This window comes from Temnothorax nylanderi, unplaced genomic scaffold (genome assembly GCF_030848795.1).
Source record: "Temnothorax nylanderi isolate EJ_2023f unplaced genomic scaffold, tnyl_v1.0 TNYL_tig0003_pilon, whole genome shotgun sequence".
Classification (NCBI taxonomy): domain Eukaryota; kingdom Metazoa; phylum Arthropoda; class Insecta; order Hymenoptera; family Formicidae; genus Temnothorax; species Temnothorax nylanderi.
In genome coordinates this window covers 658,089-675,625 of record NW_027249065.1, presented here as the reverse complement: position 1 = coordinate 675,625, position 17,537 = coordinate 658,089, and the positions used below count along the sequence as shown (strand labels likewise).

The 17,537-nt window shown below is 42.8% G+C and overlaps 1 protein-coding gene across 3 annotated transcripts in view; it reads left to right on the top strand.

The window, feature by feature from the left end:
• LOC139770897 (uncharacterized) overlaps positions 1-17,218 on the top strand; it is a 198,322-nt gene extending 181,104 nt beyond the window's left edge. For 2 of the 3 annotated variants that reach the window (XR_011717844.1, XR_011717845.1), the window contains 2 exons: positions 14,191-14,547; positions 17,090-17,218. Coding sequence is in view for 1 of the 3 variants with exons in the window: in XM_071703166.1 (XP_071559267.1) it covers positions 14,191-14,345 (155 nt within the window). In the remaining 2 variants the exon portion in view is untranslated. Of the gene's footprint in view, positions 1-14,190; positions 16,042-17,089 lie in introns of those variants that run through there. The other variant, XM_071703166.1, reaches the window with a different exon arrangement.
• Positions 17,219-17,537: the final 319 nt, after the last annotated feature.

The window sequence follows — 17,537 nt, the reverse complement described above, 5'->3', positions numbered from 1 at the left end:
TGTTTACCTATCTCTCTCTCTCTCTCTCTTTCTCTTTCTCTCCCCCTTCCCTCGTTCGCTCTCTCTCTCGCTCCTACGTGCCTCCACACGCAGGATACACAGGATATACGCGGCTGCTGTGCCTTCCCCTTGCGTCATAGCGGAGATCACGTCACGCGGGGGGGCGCGCGCGGCTACGGGCCCGTCCACGCGTGGCGGAATCCGATCCCGCCGCTCCTTGGGCCCGTTCCCCCCGTTCCCCGTTCCCCGTTCCCCGTTCCTTGCGCGCATCGATCGCTGATGGTCTTTATCGCGGATTTACGCGCGAACCCCGTGTTATGTTGACGACTAGCAATGATCTGACAGTAGTCCATAATTTACGATGGGATCTCGCAAATTGCGAGAGAAAAGCCCAAAGTCGTAATCTTGGTAAATAATCCAAAGAACATTAATTCAAAATGGAATGTTTTGTTATCGCGTTGGGAAGATTGACTGGGAAATTGAGTGAACGCGCGAGAGAAGTTATACATATTAAGCGTTATACATATTACGGAAAGTTTACCGCCGAAAAAGTTAACGATGCCGAAAAACACGGCGTAGAACGAAATGCTCGTTCCGCTATTACGCCGCATATATTTACGCTGCATATTGCTGCCGGAAGCGGTATCGAACAACAAACATCGCGTCGGTGTAAACGCTCAATTAATATCAAGTAACGAATATCGGTTAAACAGTGATTTTGGCGTCGATCGGGTTTTATATGGCGCAGCGCGTGGAAAGTTTAACAAAATAGCGTTAATAATCTCGCGCGAGCGTACGCGCGGGAGAAAGAAAGAGACGGAAAGAGGGCGAGAGGGAGAGGGAATATAATCGTCGCTTTTATCGGCCTCTGCACCCGGTAACGAGTGCCCGAAAATTCCTCGGTCGGTCCACGCGCACTGACGTCGCCCACGCGATAATAATTACTGCTAATGTAAATGTTCGTTAATGGACGTCATTAAATGCAACGCCGGCGGAATGGCCGCGGGGCGCCCGTGTAAGTCTATACACACGCTCGCGGGGCTTTGCCAATTATATTAATTAAATAAACATTATAATCAGCTAATTAAATCTAGCGCGCTCAACCCTGTGCCTCCCTCGTGCCCCATACCCCCGCCGCTCCCGCGCGTACCCCGTCCGCGCCCCACCGTGAAGATACACAATATCATGAAATCCAATCGTGTCGAGCAAGATTTACTATCGGGAGTCGCTCGCGCGGTTCGTCGCGGCGCGCGGCGTTTCAACGAGCGCGGCAGACGCGACCCGACGCATAATTATTCGCTGATAAACGTTTAATGAAGCTGAGGGGGAAGAGGATTTTTACCGCGAACCGCGACGAGTATACGCCCGGCAGAAAAGTATCCTCGGGAAAGTTGCGGGGGCTGCGCGCCGCGCGGTGACGTTCGTTTCCCGATTAGATATCTCCGCGAATCCCAGCTTAACCCACGGTCGGTCCGTGAAAATTTTTATTCGGCCGATTTTGATTGCCTTCGGCGAACGCGACGATTCTTAAGATACGCGTCCACGTACACACGCGCGAATACGTTCGACGTCGACACGCGCGCGCACCCACACGGAGCTCTCGGTGCCGGCCGGTTACGCCGGCCCTCGAAAAGCGGTTCGTGTCATTAGTATGTTAATTGGTAACAGCCTGGCTCGCCTCCCCCGCCCCCGACTCCCGCCCCTTGTCATGCTACGCCGCCAGTCGACCCGGCTGCCTGCCACGTCGCGTTGCGAATGCATATACGTCGTCCGGGGCCCACCGAGTTTGTACGTTAAGATGTTTAATCACTTCTGTAATTAAACTGTCCCTCAAAGGGTTAATTGTCCCATAAACCCATGAATACGTTAACGAGCGCGCTACGCACCTCGCGAGCATCGCCAGTGGCCAAGGAGTCGCGACGGCAACGGGAAAGCAAGACGCATAAAAATGCCACGAAAAGGAAATGCAGACATAGGGATCGTTAGTCGTAGAAAAATCCCATAACTAAATGTATAATTTGAAAATATCCCGTTTTTTTTAAATGAAATTTAATTCCGTAAAAATTACATTTTCTTTAAATAAATTTTTTTTGTTTTTAATGATTTGCTATCGATGATAAAAAAAATACAATTCTTTCAACACATTCTTTTATCCTAGCTTTATTACGCGGTTATATTGTGAATTTTATATTAAATATAGAATTGCACGATTTTTATTAAATACGCGAGTTGCGCGATATTCAAAATAAAGTTTCATACGGATGAAAAGGCTATGACAAATTGGGATAAAATTGGTATCATAAAAAACAATATATAATTATTAAATAATAATCAATATGTTGTTATGAGAATATTAAATTGGCTCTCAAGATCCAAGAAGTAATTCATTAAATCGTGTTGCGTCTCAAAATTGATTTCGATCGAGTTCTTCGGCAGAAACGCGATTGCAATGCGGGCATAAGAGAACGCTAAATAACCGGGGTCCTCGCCAGCTCGAAAAGTAAGCGGCGAAGAGTGTTAATTTTCGAAATGAAAACGAGACATCCATCTTTAGCGAAATGCTTGGCGCTCAACGCTTCAGCGCCTGGCCCATTCCCTCTCGCTCAATGCATTAGAGTAATGAATTAATTTCCATTGGAGTTTCACCTCTGTCCTCCCCTTTGCCCCGTCGCCTCTGTCACGCGCAACCCATCCGCGGCTGTCCGGGTCGACCCTTACTACCCGGCGTCCGTCTCCCAGCGTTATATTCCGGATTTAAAATCTATTTTCCTAATTGTGATCGTGCTGTGGTTTGCCCGACTTTCCTTCTTGATTTCCATTCGCGTCTTCGCGAACACGCGCGTCAGTTTAACATCGTTGAACGACGGTTTCCGGCATAACGTCGAGATTTTAAGAATATCGAGCAGCTTCGATCTCTCCGAATAATCACGTTCCCCCATTAAAAAAATGAGGCGTATTTTCTCGCACATTTATCGTTCGTATCTCGCGTATCTCCTCGCTGAAATAATTCACGAGATAACATTAGTAATCGCGACATTTGGCGAGCACACGTTGAGTTTCCGCGGAAAAAAATGTCTGCATGAAGAATGGCGCGGGGTCCCACCCACCTTCTTCGCGTCTTTACTTTGCGAGGTCGTAAGGGCAAGCGAGCGAGCGAGCGAACGAGCGGCGTGACTGGTGGGTGAGCCAGGCGGTCCGGCGAGGGGAGAGGCTGCGGGGGACGGGAGGCACCGAGCAAAGGGGGAACCAAGACTCCGGTCAATTAAGCGCAGGAAATTAGAGTTTTAATTACGCAGTCATTCAGAAAATTACATCGGGGGCCGTGAAGAAGGCATCCGCAATCGGCCAACGAGCGGCGGCGGTGATGGTGGCGATAGGCAGTTTTCTCTGTTCCTAGACGATGATTTTTCGAAACGTCACGCGCTGAATATAAACGTTTTGGTAACCGTTTTTCATCTTCACGGGAAAGTCCTAACGAGATCGAACGAGTTTTGGAGGACGCGATTAAAAACGCCGATCCAATTAATAGACGTTACTCGATAACCGAGCAAGGACTCTAGTTGAATCGTGAAACGGAATACGACGTGCGTTCGCTTTAATTGCACTTCCTGCGATGACCCAAAAGGGAGAAGTTCGCTAATCTTCTGCCTCTCTTCTCCGCTTCTTTCCAAAGCCCAAATATACAGCCGTTTTGTTTCTGACGCAACAGATACGACCGAAAAACGGGACCCACGATAGAATATGGAATATAGCACACAGCGACGTATCCACGACGCGCCACTAGCGTTAAATACGGCTATTTGATTCCCGAGCTATGATAACGTTGGGCGCAGTATTCATATCAGATGAATGAGATGCGGTATTCAGACGCGCGGCAATTAGCGCAAAATGCACAGCTAAATAGCGATGTGGACGCGGACCCAAGGCGCGTTGATTGAATTGCATTAAATTAGCTCGGTTTTGTTTTAATTCGTTTCGTGTTTGGGTCCGACGATGAATATCGAGAGTTTCGGCGATGAAATCAAATATCTCTCCCGTCGGTTACATTTCCTTGCCCGTCCGCGCGCGCGAATCCGAGCCCGCACCAGCCTACGGCCGACGCGGACGGTCAGTCGATACGTGCATTCGTGTCGATTGTTTGTCCGCCCGGCCGGGATTATATTTTAATCAGTTTACCGATTTGCGGCCGGGACAGGATGCCTTTCCGTTAAATGCCTCCGCCCGAGCGAACTTAATCAAAAACGCCGCTAAACCCGGCAGAAAGAGGGAGAAAACTCGATTTGGCGCGACGAATTTTATTCGCGACGGTTTTCCGCCGAGCGGATGAGGATTCAGCGTCTCGACATCCTACGTGCTTGCCGATTTTTTACAATTCGACTTCCATATCGTCCAGGCAACGCAAGCTGCTCGATAATGCTCGAGAAATAATAGTTTAAAGACGTTTGATGTGTGTCAAAGACATTTCGACCTTTTATCGTTTCGAAAATATGTCGCACTGCGAGTAGATTGATCGCGACACGACCGAAACAATGTTGGCCACCATTCCCGGCATTAACAGCTTCGAATTAGGTCTCGATTTGGCCGGCGTCGAATCCCAAGTATGCAAATAATTAACGAACTTTAATTCGAGGCCGGGCTGCGTCTATTCGTACCGCGTCTACCGAAGCGGGAGCTGCGCGAAATTTTCCGCCGGGCGCAAACGCGTGCTCTCCCTCGTCCGTTATTCTCCTTAATCCCCCGCGATTTCGAGAAAACGTGCAGCTAGCCGGAGCGGTGGTGCTCGAGCGCTTCTCGCGGCGTGCACCGACTTTTTGGATAATTACAGCCGTCTCCGTCGGTCTGAGGCAATTATAATTGCCGACTCCTTTCGCAATTATAAGTTTCTGGGAGACTTACCGCGGCGCGACGCACAGCGGAAAACGGTAGGAGCCTCGGAACCAAAAGGGAGAAGCTCGCGAGGGAGAGAAGGAGAGACAGGGAGAAGCGAAGCGAGCGAGCGAAAGCAAGACGGAGAAAGCGAGAGAGAGAGAAGGCTGAGACGAGGAGGGGACGATAGGGGCGGTTGTGCTATACGTGGAAACGTTAATTGGGGTGACCTGCTCAGAAACTAGTTACCGGAGGGTTGCACTGATATTCCGTGGATCCTATATGCCGGTCGAGGGAGAGAGGGGGGAGGGGGGGAAGGGAGGCGAGTATGTGTAGCGGGTGGTACACGCTCGACGCAGCGGTTGATGCCCCGGACTCACGTCGTATTCCACGACGGTAACCAATCCGCCGCGCGCGCGGATGCTGCGAGTTCGTTAGCCCGCTGATTTGATGCAACCTGCACGCGCTTAGCTTCGGTCTGCCGTTGACATCACCGAGCTATAACGACGTTGTTGCGACGCACGCGGATTGCAAGGGCAACGTTGACGTCATTTGGGAGAAAAGGAGAATTCGCGCAAGAAAAATGTTGAGACAGAGGAACTTGAGTTTCGATTCGAGATTCTTATAGAGACCCGATATAAGGCCGATGGCGACATAAAAGATTTTATTTGATTAGCTTTTTCTATTTTCTAAAAATCAATACTGGAATCGTTTAAATAGTCGATCGCTTAATATTTCGGGAATTAGATAGCGGAAAAGAAGAAAAAGAAGATTTTGTCTATATAAATAATATTATTCCATTTGTAATAAAATGTTGTCTTAAAATCGGAGTGATAATGGATTGAAGACTGTTTTTAAACTCGTTTATCGCGTTACTCCTGTTCTGTTATACTATACGTCACGCTTGTTACTCATAGAATTTTTCTCTACATTAATGTAAAGAAAGAATACGAGATGTAATTATAATTTTTACAGAAATATTAACATAGAGAGACACACGCTAATTAGAGGTAAATGAAATAAACGTTGCTAAAGGGTAAAGTGAATTACCGCGTACGCAAAATCTACGTTTAATGTACTATTTACTATATACTGAGTCGGATGGAAAACATTCAGAATTCAGTGACCTAAAATTTATGCTTGAACACCCACGGTCATTGAATCTTCGACTTATACTTTTTTCTTCGCCAAGCACCCTACGTGTCACGAATACGTCGTGAAAGCCAAGATTCCGCGGATATCCGGCTACCCGCATCCAGTCATCTTTCGGACTTCCGGACCGTCCAAAAACACTCGTCCACTCTATGTCGCGGAACAACCCCCTCCGCGCTCCACCGCTGATCCCTGGCGATCTTCTATACTTCTGTGCTTTCCAGCTATACCACCCTCCCTCCCTCCCGCCCTGCCTTTCTCCTTTCGTGGACGCCGATGGTGGCTTCGTGGCACGGAGAAGTTAATTATAAGCGATACCAATCTCTCGGGGTTGTTGGGTGGTTGGTAGGACTGGGAAGCACTGACAGCCAATTACCACTCCGTGCCGACCCTCGCGCACGAGCCATCCCTTCATCCCTCGCTCTCCTTCCCTCCCTTCCTCTGTCTCTCTCTCTCTGTTTCTACCCTGATCCTTCATTCTCTTTTCTTCTCTCTCTCTCTCTCTCTCTTTCTTCCTCGCTCCTACCTTGTCTGACTCTTTCTATCTCATTCACAGCACCCTGCTTCCTTGCCTCCTTCGTCGATCCTTCGTCCGCACCTCACCGTCAGTGACGAGTCAAGACGGTTTGACGCCCTAGGCGCGATATAATCCGTAGGGTGTAATATATCTCCCGTAGGATGCCGTGCAAACGGATCATGTAATGTGATGAATTCTCTTTCTCTCTCTCTTGTTCGGGTAACTTAGATTTAAAGGTCACCAACGGTGGATAAGAAACCGAGAGGTTCACCCAATGTATGGAAAGCCTCGAGCGCGCATCTATTTTATATCCGCCACTGACCCTCACGTCGCTCACGTGCGTACGCGTGTTCGCACACCAATTCCAAATCCGTATATGTACACACGCTCCCGCTCCAATATAGGAAATTAAAAGACTGACCGATGATTGTGCGGTGTGGCGTAACTTTCCTTCCTCTCGACGGCGGACAAGCCTTCCCCTTCGGGGAAGGAAGCGAGTCCAAGTCCCGTGAGTGGGGAAAAAGGAGGAAAATCGACGCTTAACGAAAATTGCGGATTCGACTGCGAACAGATCGCCGCCCTGTTGCCAAATGCGCCTCGTCAATTATTCATGCCCGGCGAGACTCGTTTCCGGCTGTATATAATCCGCGGAGAAAATCGGACACTATTCGAATAAATCCTCATTCATTTCGTTATTTAAGAAAAAATTTCACTTCTCGTTTATTTCACATTATTCGCTGTTTGCATTGTAAATAAAATATAAGATAGAAACGAGTTAGTTTTTTTTTTATTACGCTATAATACGGCACATCACGTTCAATTAACTACATTCATACTTTATTTATCAATCCGAGAACGTATAATCAACTGTAGTGTAAGGAATCTATATTTCTGACTTTACGAAATATACATCTGGCTAAATTTTATTACGTGCGTAAACAAGTAGCTAAAATATATTTATCAATTTACGATTATTTCGTACCTTATAATTTATACTTCAAGCTTTGGATTTTTGGCAAGACGTTGAGGATCCCGAATGTCGTAGTTTTTGGTTTTGATAGATCGCTCCACATCTACGCGCGAGTAACATTATCGTCGGTTAACGAAGCTACCCAGCCGTAAAACAGACATTATCGTATATGCGCGGGATGCTCCGCATCCGGAGGTACATAATGCACTCGAACGTAATTCCGATTACAGCCGGTTCCTCCCCGTACGCCCATGGCGATCTCGTCAAGAATCCCGCGATTGCAGCCGAAAGGGCAAGAAGCACTCCCTCCGACGCGCATACAAACGTATCGTAAACTCATAGCTTGCGGTTCGGTGCAGTTATCGGGTTCGGGTGTTCGTTCACCGGTTCTCCCGAGTTAATTATAGCCGATGGTTATCAACCGGTTAACTCCGACACGCCATTACGTGTCTCGTCTCGTCTCGTCTCGCCTCCTTTCGCACACTCGCCCGGCCCCCTCTATATCTCGAGTTCCGCTTCTCTATGGCGCGAATAACGTCATTTGATATGTTTCGCCTGCTGCAACGCATCGTTCTCGCGGAATCAGCAGATTTAGGAGGGAGGGAGGAAAGGAGGGAGGAAGCAAGAGAGAGATCGAGTTTACGCAATTTGTCCTTCAGCTACAACAGCTTGTACCGTATCATCAGCGACAGTTGCCAATATTTTTATTTTTTTTTTGCAAAATGTGATTTTATGATTAAATATTTTGGTAATGCAACTTAAGATATCTATTCGCTATCAGAAAAGTCTATTCAGTCTATTGCAAAATAATTAAGAAACAATATTTTGTATCTATTTGAGTGTTGAACATTAATTCGTCCGAAAGATCTTTATCTACATTTATTTATAACTTATTATTTTTTCAGTAATTTTTCTCCTTCTACTAATGCTCTTAAAAGTTGAAATTACATTAATAGGGAATCATCTTTTTATAATACATATTATCTGTTACATATATGACGCATGCATTTGTATATATTTATTTTATAGCTCGGAAAGAACTTATCATAAAACGTATAATAAATATTGTTAATGGTAATACTCAGTAATAATATTTTTGTCTAAGAAAAGAAATCGGCCCCAAATTGATCAAATAATCCGTCTAATGGCTAAAAGTCCATCGGCCGGAGTTCAATATCGCCCTGTATATCGGATCGCGCAAAAAGCAGTCGTTCCACCTTCGCGGGAGCGCGATATAGAAGTTAACGGTCGAAGCGCGCTCCTCGAGAAATCAATCGGAGAATGGCCTCGTTAATCTGACGGGGTGGTTTCTGGATGCTCGGTTACTCTTACATCACGTAATAGTATCGGGGCCACCCCCGCCCGGTCGGGCTGCTCGCTTGCCCCTCGTCTCACATCCTTTATCCTCCTCTCTCGTTCCCCGACTATTCCCTCTCCCTCTCCCTCTCTCTCTCTCTCTCTCTCTCTCCGTCCTTCTATCCTTGTTTCTGTCTCACTTACTCACTCTGTTTCTCTCCTTCCCGCCGTCCTCTCCGGCTAAGAGAAGTCTGCGAGTGACTGAGTGGTTATTTAGGTAAGAGCCACTCTCCCCGCGAGAACGGAGGTTGCCACGACTAAGTAATGGTCCTGCAACATATTGTGCAAAGAAAAACCCGGCCACTTGTTTACCGTCGTGTTGCGAGAGCCGTCGAGAGGGGTGCGGATCCTTCACGATGGTTCGCATTGAATCGTCGGGGAAAACGGCACCGCCGTGACAATGTCTGGTACGCGATTAGGGACAGATTAGCGCGGCAAAGAAGCGTGTGAGCGTATCTGCACACGAAACCGTTACAGCCGTTGTGTGCATGTTACGGATTGAATTGTGTATATTGTGTGAATTGGGAGGGTTTGCGAAATATTTTTCAGGGCGACAGTATATATATATAATATAATATAACAAAATATTTTATATATTTTATATTTTATTTTAAAACAAACAAATATTAAAAATTTTCCGTCGTGATATGTGAATCCGTGTTATATAAACCCATGTTATATTGGGGGTCTGTATATTGATGTTTAAATAGTGCAGGTTTATAATTTAAAAACATCAATGTGAAACTTTATTGACAATTGCTAGGAAAATGCATAAACAATTGTATTTGTTTACGACTGTTCCGCTTTATTCGATAAAAACAGATTAACCTGCAAAGGCTCTCCATACAAGGGCGCGATTATATGATAATAATTAAAATCGCAAATTTTATGTGGTATTCCCGAAACATGAATTAACATGATTTTATCCGCGATAATCGTGTTATCTAAGCACGTTCGAACAACTGGCTTGATTTGGCTGATTAAGGACTTAGCCCCACGTGGTGGGTGCATAGTATCCCCAAGAGAGAAGAAAGATCCTCGAAAAATGGAGAGCGAGTTCAATCCACAATGAGAATCATCTCCATCCACCGGTACGAACGATGTCCCACCACGCATAGTAAAGTCAATTATCAAGGCTGTCCGCGATCGTCATATGAACAACGATTACGCTAAGAACGCTGAAATTGACGCGATTTTATACTAATAATTAAAATCGATACTTTGCATGGCACTTTCAAAATCAAAACTAAGAAAATACTAGTAATTACGATCACGCACGGATTAATTATCGTAATGAGTCTTTCACATGAGACTTTGCATAACGTTCTCGAAAATGCGACGCGACGGTACGTCTCATCTCATCCTCCAACTTGAGCGCTTATGCGCTTTGCCACATAAAAACTATTGAGCTCATGACAATATTGTTTTAAGAGTGCAATGGATATAAGATATAACAGTTGGCTTTCTCGCGTCTTTGGGTTTTTACCTCAAGGTACTGAGCTATACTGCGTTAAGATCGTACCTGTTGAGGAGTTATCGTCGGCGAAGAGCCACGCAATAACTTTATACTCCAAAAAACGAGCACCTATCCCCGTGCTCACTTATTAACTCATTAATGTGTTATATCAACACATTAGTCGACGGTACGAAATATTTAATGTTATACTATATTATAATAAATGTCAAATATTTTATTCGACAGATTAATAAACAATCAATATCACGATTTATCATATATCACGGTGCTTGTAATTGATTGGTAAATTCTATCTAAATGGGCGAAAAATCCAAGACGCGATATAAGATATATTCGAAATTAAAGTATGGATTAAAAAGTATCATTATGGCGCGTAAAGATCACTGAAGTAAAAATTTATAAGTATATTCTCCAAGAAATGCTTCTTCAATTCTTACCTCAAATGAAGGTTGTATATATTGTATGCAATGCAGAATATTTTCGATAAGTAATCGATATTGTATATGTAAATCATAAGTTATAGAATCGTATGGGCAAATTCGATAACTGTCATAAGTGAAATTCACGTTTTCACTTGGTATTCATGTCGCGTTTCGTGGGACAATGATGCGGTAACACACAGAGCAGCTCACGCCTGTTCGTTCGAGGGTTACCGTAAAAATGGCGTGGTAAGGTATCCACGTGTACACACAATGAATACAAAAAATAAGCTACACCGCGCCGCAAGTAACCAAATAACGCTCGAGCTTCGTATATCGCGTCTGAACCGTTATCATGTCACATACAGAAATATTTAAGTATTACAAAACAAATACTAAACAATACTAAAAAATAGTAAAACAATAACTTTGCGAAAAATATACATGGGGCGAGAGGCTACCGCGGTTCTTGATGTATGAATGCATATATGCTCAAATTTAATTTAATTTAATTTAATTTAATGTCCTTATATTTCAAATTAAGTTCAATGGATTCGTTGATTAGTGTTGCTCTTATATGTTACTCTTTATTTTATGAATTCATTTACATCGCCTAAGAAAACGTTTTATTTCATTCGATTTCGAAAGAATAATCGGAATTATTGCTGCTTAAATTCTAATTTGGTGAGTAAATTGCCATCTGATCGATATGTATATTTATGCAAATTTCAACCGTAACAAATTATTTAAGCCCTTTTTTAAATTAAATTTTAAATTTCTTATTATTATATTTAAAAAAATATCATTAGATCCAATGAGTATTTAAAAATTAATATTTATTTTATTCCCATCGATAAATAATGAAAAATGTGAAATAATGTGATATGAATAAAACAAAAACTGTAACTTCAATAAATCGAAGAAAGTATATATTGCTGTATGAAATCATGGGAACATAATTTTCTCTTTCTTAATTCACTAAAGCACACAATTTCACTTGAGATATCCGTTTCTTTCAAAATCTTCTTTATCTGCTTATATGTATTTTTACAAGTGATACAACAATATATGATCTCGATAAATCATTGCATATTTTGGATAAACGTATAACATAAAGCTCCGAATACTTTAATAGCTTAATCTCTTTCTTGGAGGCTTTTTTATTATTTTTTAAAAAGAATGATTTTTTTAAGGATTTTTAATTTATTCTGATCGATAAATTAAATTTTTTATGTCACGGGTAATCTGAATCGTATAAATATTTTGGGAAACAAAAGCGTTAAATTGATCCTACACTTGACAAAAATAAGATAGTAAGCAATTAATAGCATATCTTAAAAACAAATCTCAATAATTTATGTTATATATAATAAATTATCGTATCATAGTATTAATACCAGTAATCCGACATAAATAGTTTTAATAGCATTTATATATGAAAGATGTCATCTCTTTGGCGGAGGGAATATACGGCTGTAGCTGATCGCAGGGCCTACCCGTCTGAAAAATGACTGGGGAACTTTTCTGCGTTATCGAGGTGTCCGTGACTCCCGGGTCGCTCTTTCAGCGACGTAATTACGGATTAGATCGATGGAAGATTGCCTCCAACGGCGGACTGCTAGAAGGGCAACATCGAAATCGCGCGTATGGGATCGATACGCAGGCGTATTTATATACGTGTAACGTGCACGCGGTGCAAACGCAAGAGACGCGTGCGACTGAATCGTCAAATGCGGCTGCAATCTCTCTGTCTCTCTCTGTCTAACGCATCTTGCGGTTTCTCGGAACTGAAGCGAGTCGGCACGTGTCCCGGTATTTGGGACACGTGCCGGTCGCTCTTGAAAATCGATAGTTCTTTGTACGCGGCACAATGTATCTCGTATGTACATTTTAGCGCGCGCAAGAATTCACGCGATGCCGTAAACCACAAACGAAGAATTGTTGCTTCGCGATCGGCATTTTTAGAAAAGATCACACACAACACACACATCAACTCCGAAATGCTGCTCGTGGATTACAACAATGACAGACGGGGAGTTTTTGCGGTTCACGTATAGGTTAAAAGTATTAAAACTAAAAGTAGAGCGTCACTGATTTTTAATGAAAATTAATTACTATGAATTACTTAATTATATAATTACTACGAATAAATTAAAATCAACCCTTGTTACACTAATGCCTAAACTCTATAATATGTTCTCTGCAAATTCTCGCGTTTTGATTTAGAGAAGTCAGGTAAAAGGCATTGTAAAAAAAAAAGTACCGCGGACACGCGGTACAAAGCGCGCGATAATATACAATGTATTCGCCATTATATATTCGCCGTTACCCCAGTAGCAAGGACTAATCGTGAGATTGATTATTCAGCTGAGCGACGCGTAAAAAACCAGTTAGTTAGAAAATTCGGGATTACGGAGCAGATTGTACGCGTGTGCGGACGTGTGTGACATAGCCGATAGAAGAGAGAGGCTGACGGCATAATGCGGTAGGGTAGGCAGGGTGGGACAGGGTAGGGTATGGTATGGCACAACGCGATGTACGGTATTGGTAGGGTGTGTAGGATAGAGATGATCTGATTACGGGCACATCATGGGAAAGTCAGCTTGCGAGCCGAGGGGGTAGAAACGTGCGCGATTCACCCCGGGTACCCCATTGTACCGACGAGTGTCACCGACGCGTATAATTCGGCGAGATCGACGCGCATCCACGTGCTCCGCATTAAAGCTACACCGACGGCCGCGGCGCAGAAAACGTGAAACACAGACGTTAGGGTGAGAACGCGACACGGCGAGCGTTTACGCCGATGTAAGGCGGTTAAATGCGGACTTGAAATCCCATCTACATATGTATTCCGGACAGCGGTCACGCTTCCTTCGTCAGGGCGAGCAAATCGGGTCCGGCTTTAACCCTTTAGTCGCGGGAAAGGGGTTTCGTATGCGAGACGGTGTTGATCAACGACGCTTTTTTTGGATCGTTCTCGAGTGAGGAAGCCATGTTCCTCGGACAAAAGCTGCACTATCGGTGAGAAATATAGGTGCTCTTCACAGTCAGTACAGCTTTTGTCCGAAAAGTGGCAGTTCTTCGCTTGAAACGGACCCGAAAAATACTGTTATTCGAAACTACTTCGTGTACAGGATTATTTCTCAATTTTCTATTTATATTTAGCAAGGATTGAGACTTTTGCGGTAGAAACAAGTGAAGCTGACGACCGATCAGAACTCTTCGTTGTTAACTTACGACACCGTTATTTGTTATTTTACGCCAAATCGACATGAATTAATTTGAAATAGTCTCAAACAAGCTTTCTTGCGTGATGCATTAATTTCAAAGATGTCACATCTTCTCATACTTTTCTCAATAACTATTTACTTTTATCTCCACAATCTTAATATGTCGAGAAGTATAAATATTAAATTGTCTCTCCGTTTCGCAGGATTTCGATCGGACATCACCGCTGCCGCATTTATGCCACATCAATCCGGACATGCCTCGGCGCGGTCCTGTCATTCGGCGGCCGAAGAAACGAGTAAATCCGATCCGGCGCTCAAATGGGAAATGGTCGAAACTACCGCACGCGCGACACACTAAGGAGCCATGAAGAAAAGGCGGTCCACAATGGGCCGTTTATCACGAGCCGTGATACCGAGGCACCGGCCCGTTCGGGCGCGCGCCTTTCTGCCCCGCGGTCCATCAATAAAACCCAAGTGATTTAGCGAGTCCCTGGACGGATGGACGGACGAACGTACGTACTACGTACGGATGGACGGACGGACGGGCGGGCGGGCAAGCGGTACGTAGAAGGTAGAGACCGTAGCACCCACGAATTTCCAAGATAAAGAGGTCAACAATGGCCCGGGCAACCGATGGTTGGTATTCGACCGGTGTCGAAACGACGGCTTCCAATCACTCGCCGATAACAATGCCCGCTGCCGCTGGTTTATAAATCCGCGCATTGTTGCTAACTTAAAAGCTCTCTCGACGACCGGGCCGGGAAAACGAGAGAGAGAGAGAGAGAGAGAGAGAGAGAGAGAGAGAGAGAGAGAGAGAGAGAGAGAGAGAGAGAAAAGAAAACAGGATGGAGAACGACGAAGAGAGCGTAATAGATAAAGAAGAAAAATAGAGATGGAGAGAGATAGGTTTTATTTAACTTACAGGGAGAGGAAGAAAGGAAGAGAGGAAGAGAGAAGAGTGTGAGAGGGAATCCGCTCGAAATCTTGAGCGCTGAAAGCGGAGGCGCTAAGGCGGAAGGACCGCGACGCGAAGGGGGGGAGGGGGCGGGCGAGGAAGAAGCGTTTGCGAGAAGCGGGAGCGAGAAAGTGGTGGCGGGAGCTTGAGAGCCGTGTAAAAGCATTGAGAGCACTTTAATGAATACGATTAGGGGCGTTAACTGTGAAGGATTGCCAACCCGAAGAAAGCGCCGCTCGCGCGAAAAAGCCCTCTCTCTCCCTCTCTCTCTCTGTTCCTGTCTCTGCCGAAGTTGACCGTCACGATTTTATTTTTGTGTAACGCTAACGGATGTCGAGTTTCGATATCTCTTGATCAGACCGAATTCATAAGTATCTTCTTAAAACTACCTACTTCGAGTGAAATAAATTACGTGTCGTCTAAATACTGCTCAATGTAAAACATGCGTAATTTTATAACGCTATCATTTTTTTCATAATTGATAATAACACAGAGAAGTGAAAGAAAATATCTATCACGATTTGATTTATAACTAGTGGCCGATTTTCATGCCTAGGATTTCGGTATTAAGTGAATCTCACAAAAGCCAGGCAGATCAACTCCATGAAGTAAAAAAAAATCAATAAAGTTCTAAATGTGCTCTGATACTAGAATTTAAAAAAGTTACAAAAAATGGAATTGATCAATTTGATTTCTGAGAAGCTCGAATGTGAAAGTAAATAATTTTTATGACGGTGACGATAATTACTGCGATTTCATGCTTTTTTTTCAACAGAACGAGAATAGACAATGATCGAATAAATGGCTAGTATAGAAAATAATCGCGATCGTTGTTCATTATTATCGCATATTTTAATTATCTTTTGCCGTCGAAATAGGAAGAAAGTAATTTGATATCTTGTTATTTATTCGCAGAAATGCTAAACACGAAGATGAGCGCGATATTTAATAATTGATAAATAGGCGAATATAAATGGATAACGGATATCAGAATTGTATATTATGCAAACATGATAAACGAGTTTACTCACCAGTCGTTGTACCCTAGCTAAGTACGTCCTCGACTATACCTGGAAAAATAAATACATTATAATTATTATTTTATCGTGCATTTTACGTATTTTAATTACCGCGTGTTATTTAATTATTTCCGTGTTGGTTAAAATGCAACTATATGTAGAATAAATTATATAAACAAATATTCAAACACATTGTTTAATTAAATGTTTCGATTATATAATTATTTTTCACTTCTGTTACTCGCGATATTTTTCGCCCGCGTATTAAACCGTCACAAAGTTCAATGGGTGAAGATATTTACAAAGAATTTCAAATTAAAGATCGATAAGTACTTTTTGATACCCAGGAAAATTGACTAGAATACTACATAATAAAATATTCGGAATGAGTTTAGAAATTTAATTATGTGCCATCAACTTCATATTAGCCCGTTACTGTCACAATCGAATATTGTTTAAATATTTATATAAATAATAGATACTTTTAATAAATGAGGATATGAGAAGTATCCTTTACGATAATTATTTTTAAACGCTTTAATTAATACTTAATAAAGAACTACACAGTTACAGGCACGTGTAATATCACAGCAGATATTTAACTTCTTCAGGGAGAAATTTTTAAAAAACATAAAAAAAATTTCTTAATTAAATCACATTTAGAAGTAATCTTTTTTGTTCAAATACATTTTTATTCAATTTAATAGCAATTAATTAACTCTACGTTACTCGCGTGGGAGTGTAAAATACACTTCACCCTTAGAAATTTACTAAATTCACAGAGTAAAACGTTTTTATCGATCAAATGTTGCACAAATTGTTTCACAATTAAACAATTTTTGCATTTATCTTTATTTAGAAGATGTATAGACTATCATCAACCTTTATCTAATTGTAAATGATCAAAAAGAGTAATGAAAATAATGAGATATAATATTGGAGTCGTTGTAAAATACACTCTACGCGGGTAATTACGTTAAAAAAGACCACGCGAGTAAAAGTAAAGTAGGGTTAAATAAAAAGAAAAAGAATGGAAAGAATAAAAAATACTGCGGTGAATAAAACATACACGTGCCGGTATCCGTGAGAAGATTAAATAACAAATAAATAATTAATTTCACTTACCAGCCAGGGTATTGCAGTCTGCTCCGCCGGTTGCTCCGATGCCTGCAAGTTCCTCCTTAGAAATGCACCGCTCCAGGATCGAGGAAACGATGTATATCGGAAACGGGCACTTTGTCACTGCCGAACGAAAATTTTGGAAGTCAATCGCACTTTGCTTTGTCCGAAGGATTGCGGATCCGGAAATCATCGCGGAAGACAAAACGCCCTTCGCTCCATGAATCGCGCGACCGAAACTTGGAGATTGTGCGAAACCACCGATTCGATTCGTATTAACCTTCATAGGCTGTTGGAATTGATTTTATGCCAAATTGATCCACATTTAACGCAGTTTATTGTAAGGAGATTTAATTTATTATTTAAAAATCCAAATTTTGGAAATAAATTATATTACGTTACAGAAATAAAATCAAGAAATATTGAGGATAGAAAATAATTTCTTTCTTAATTAGAA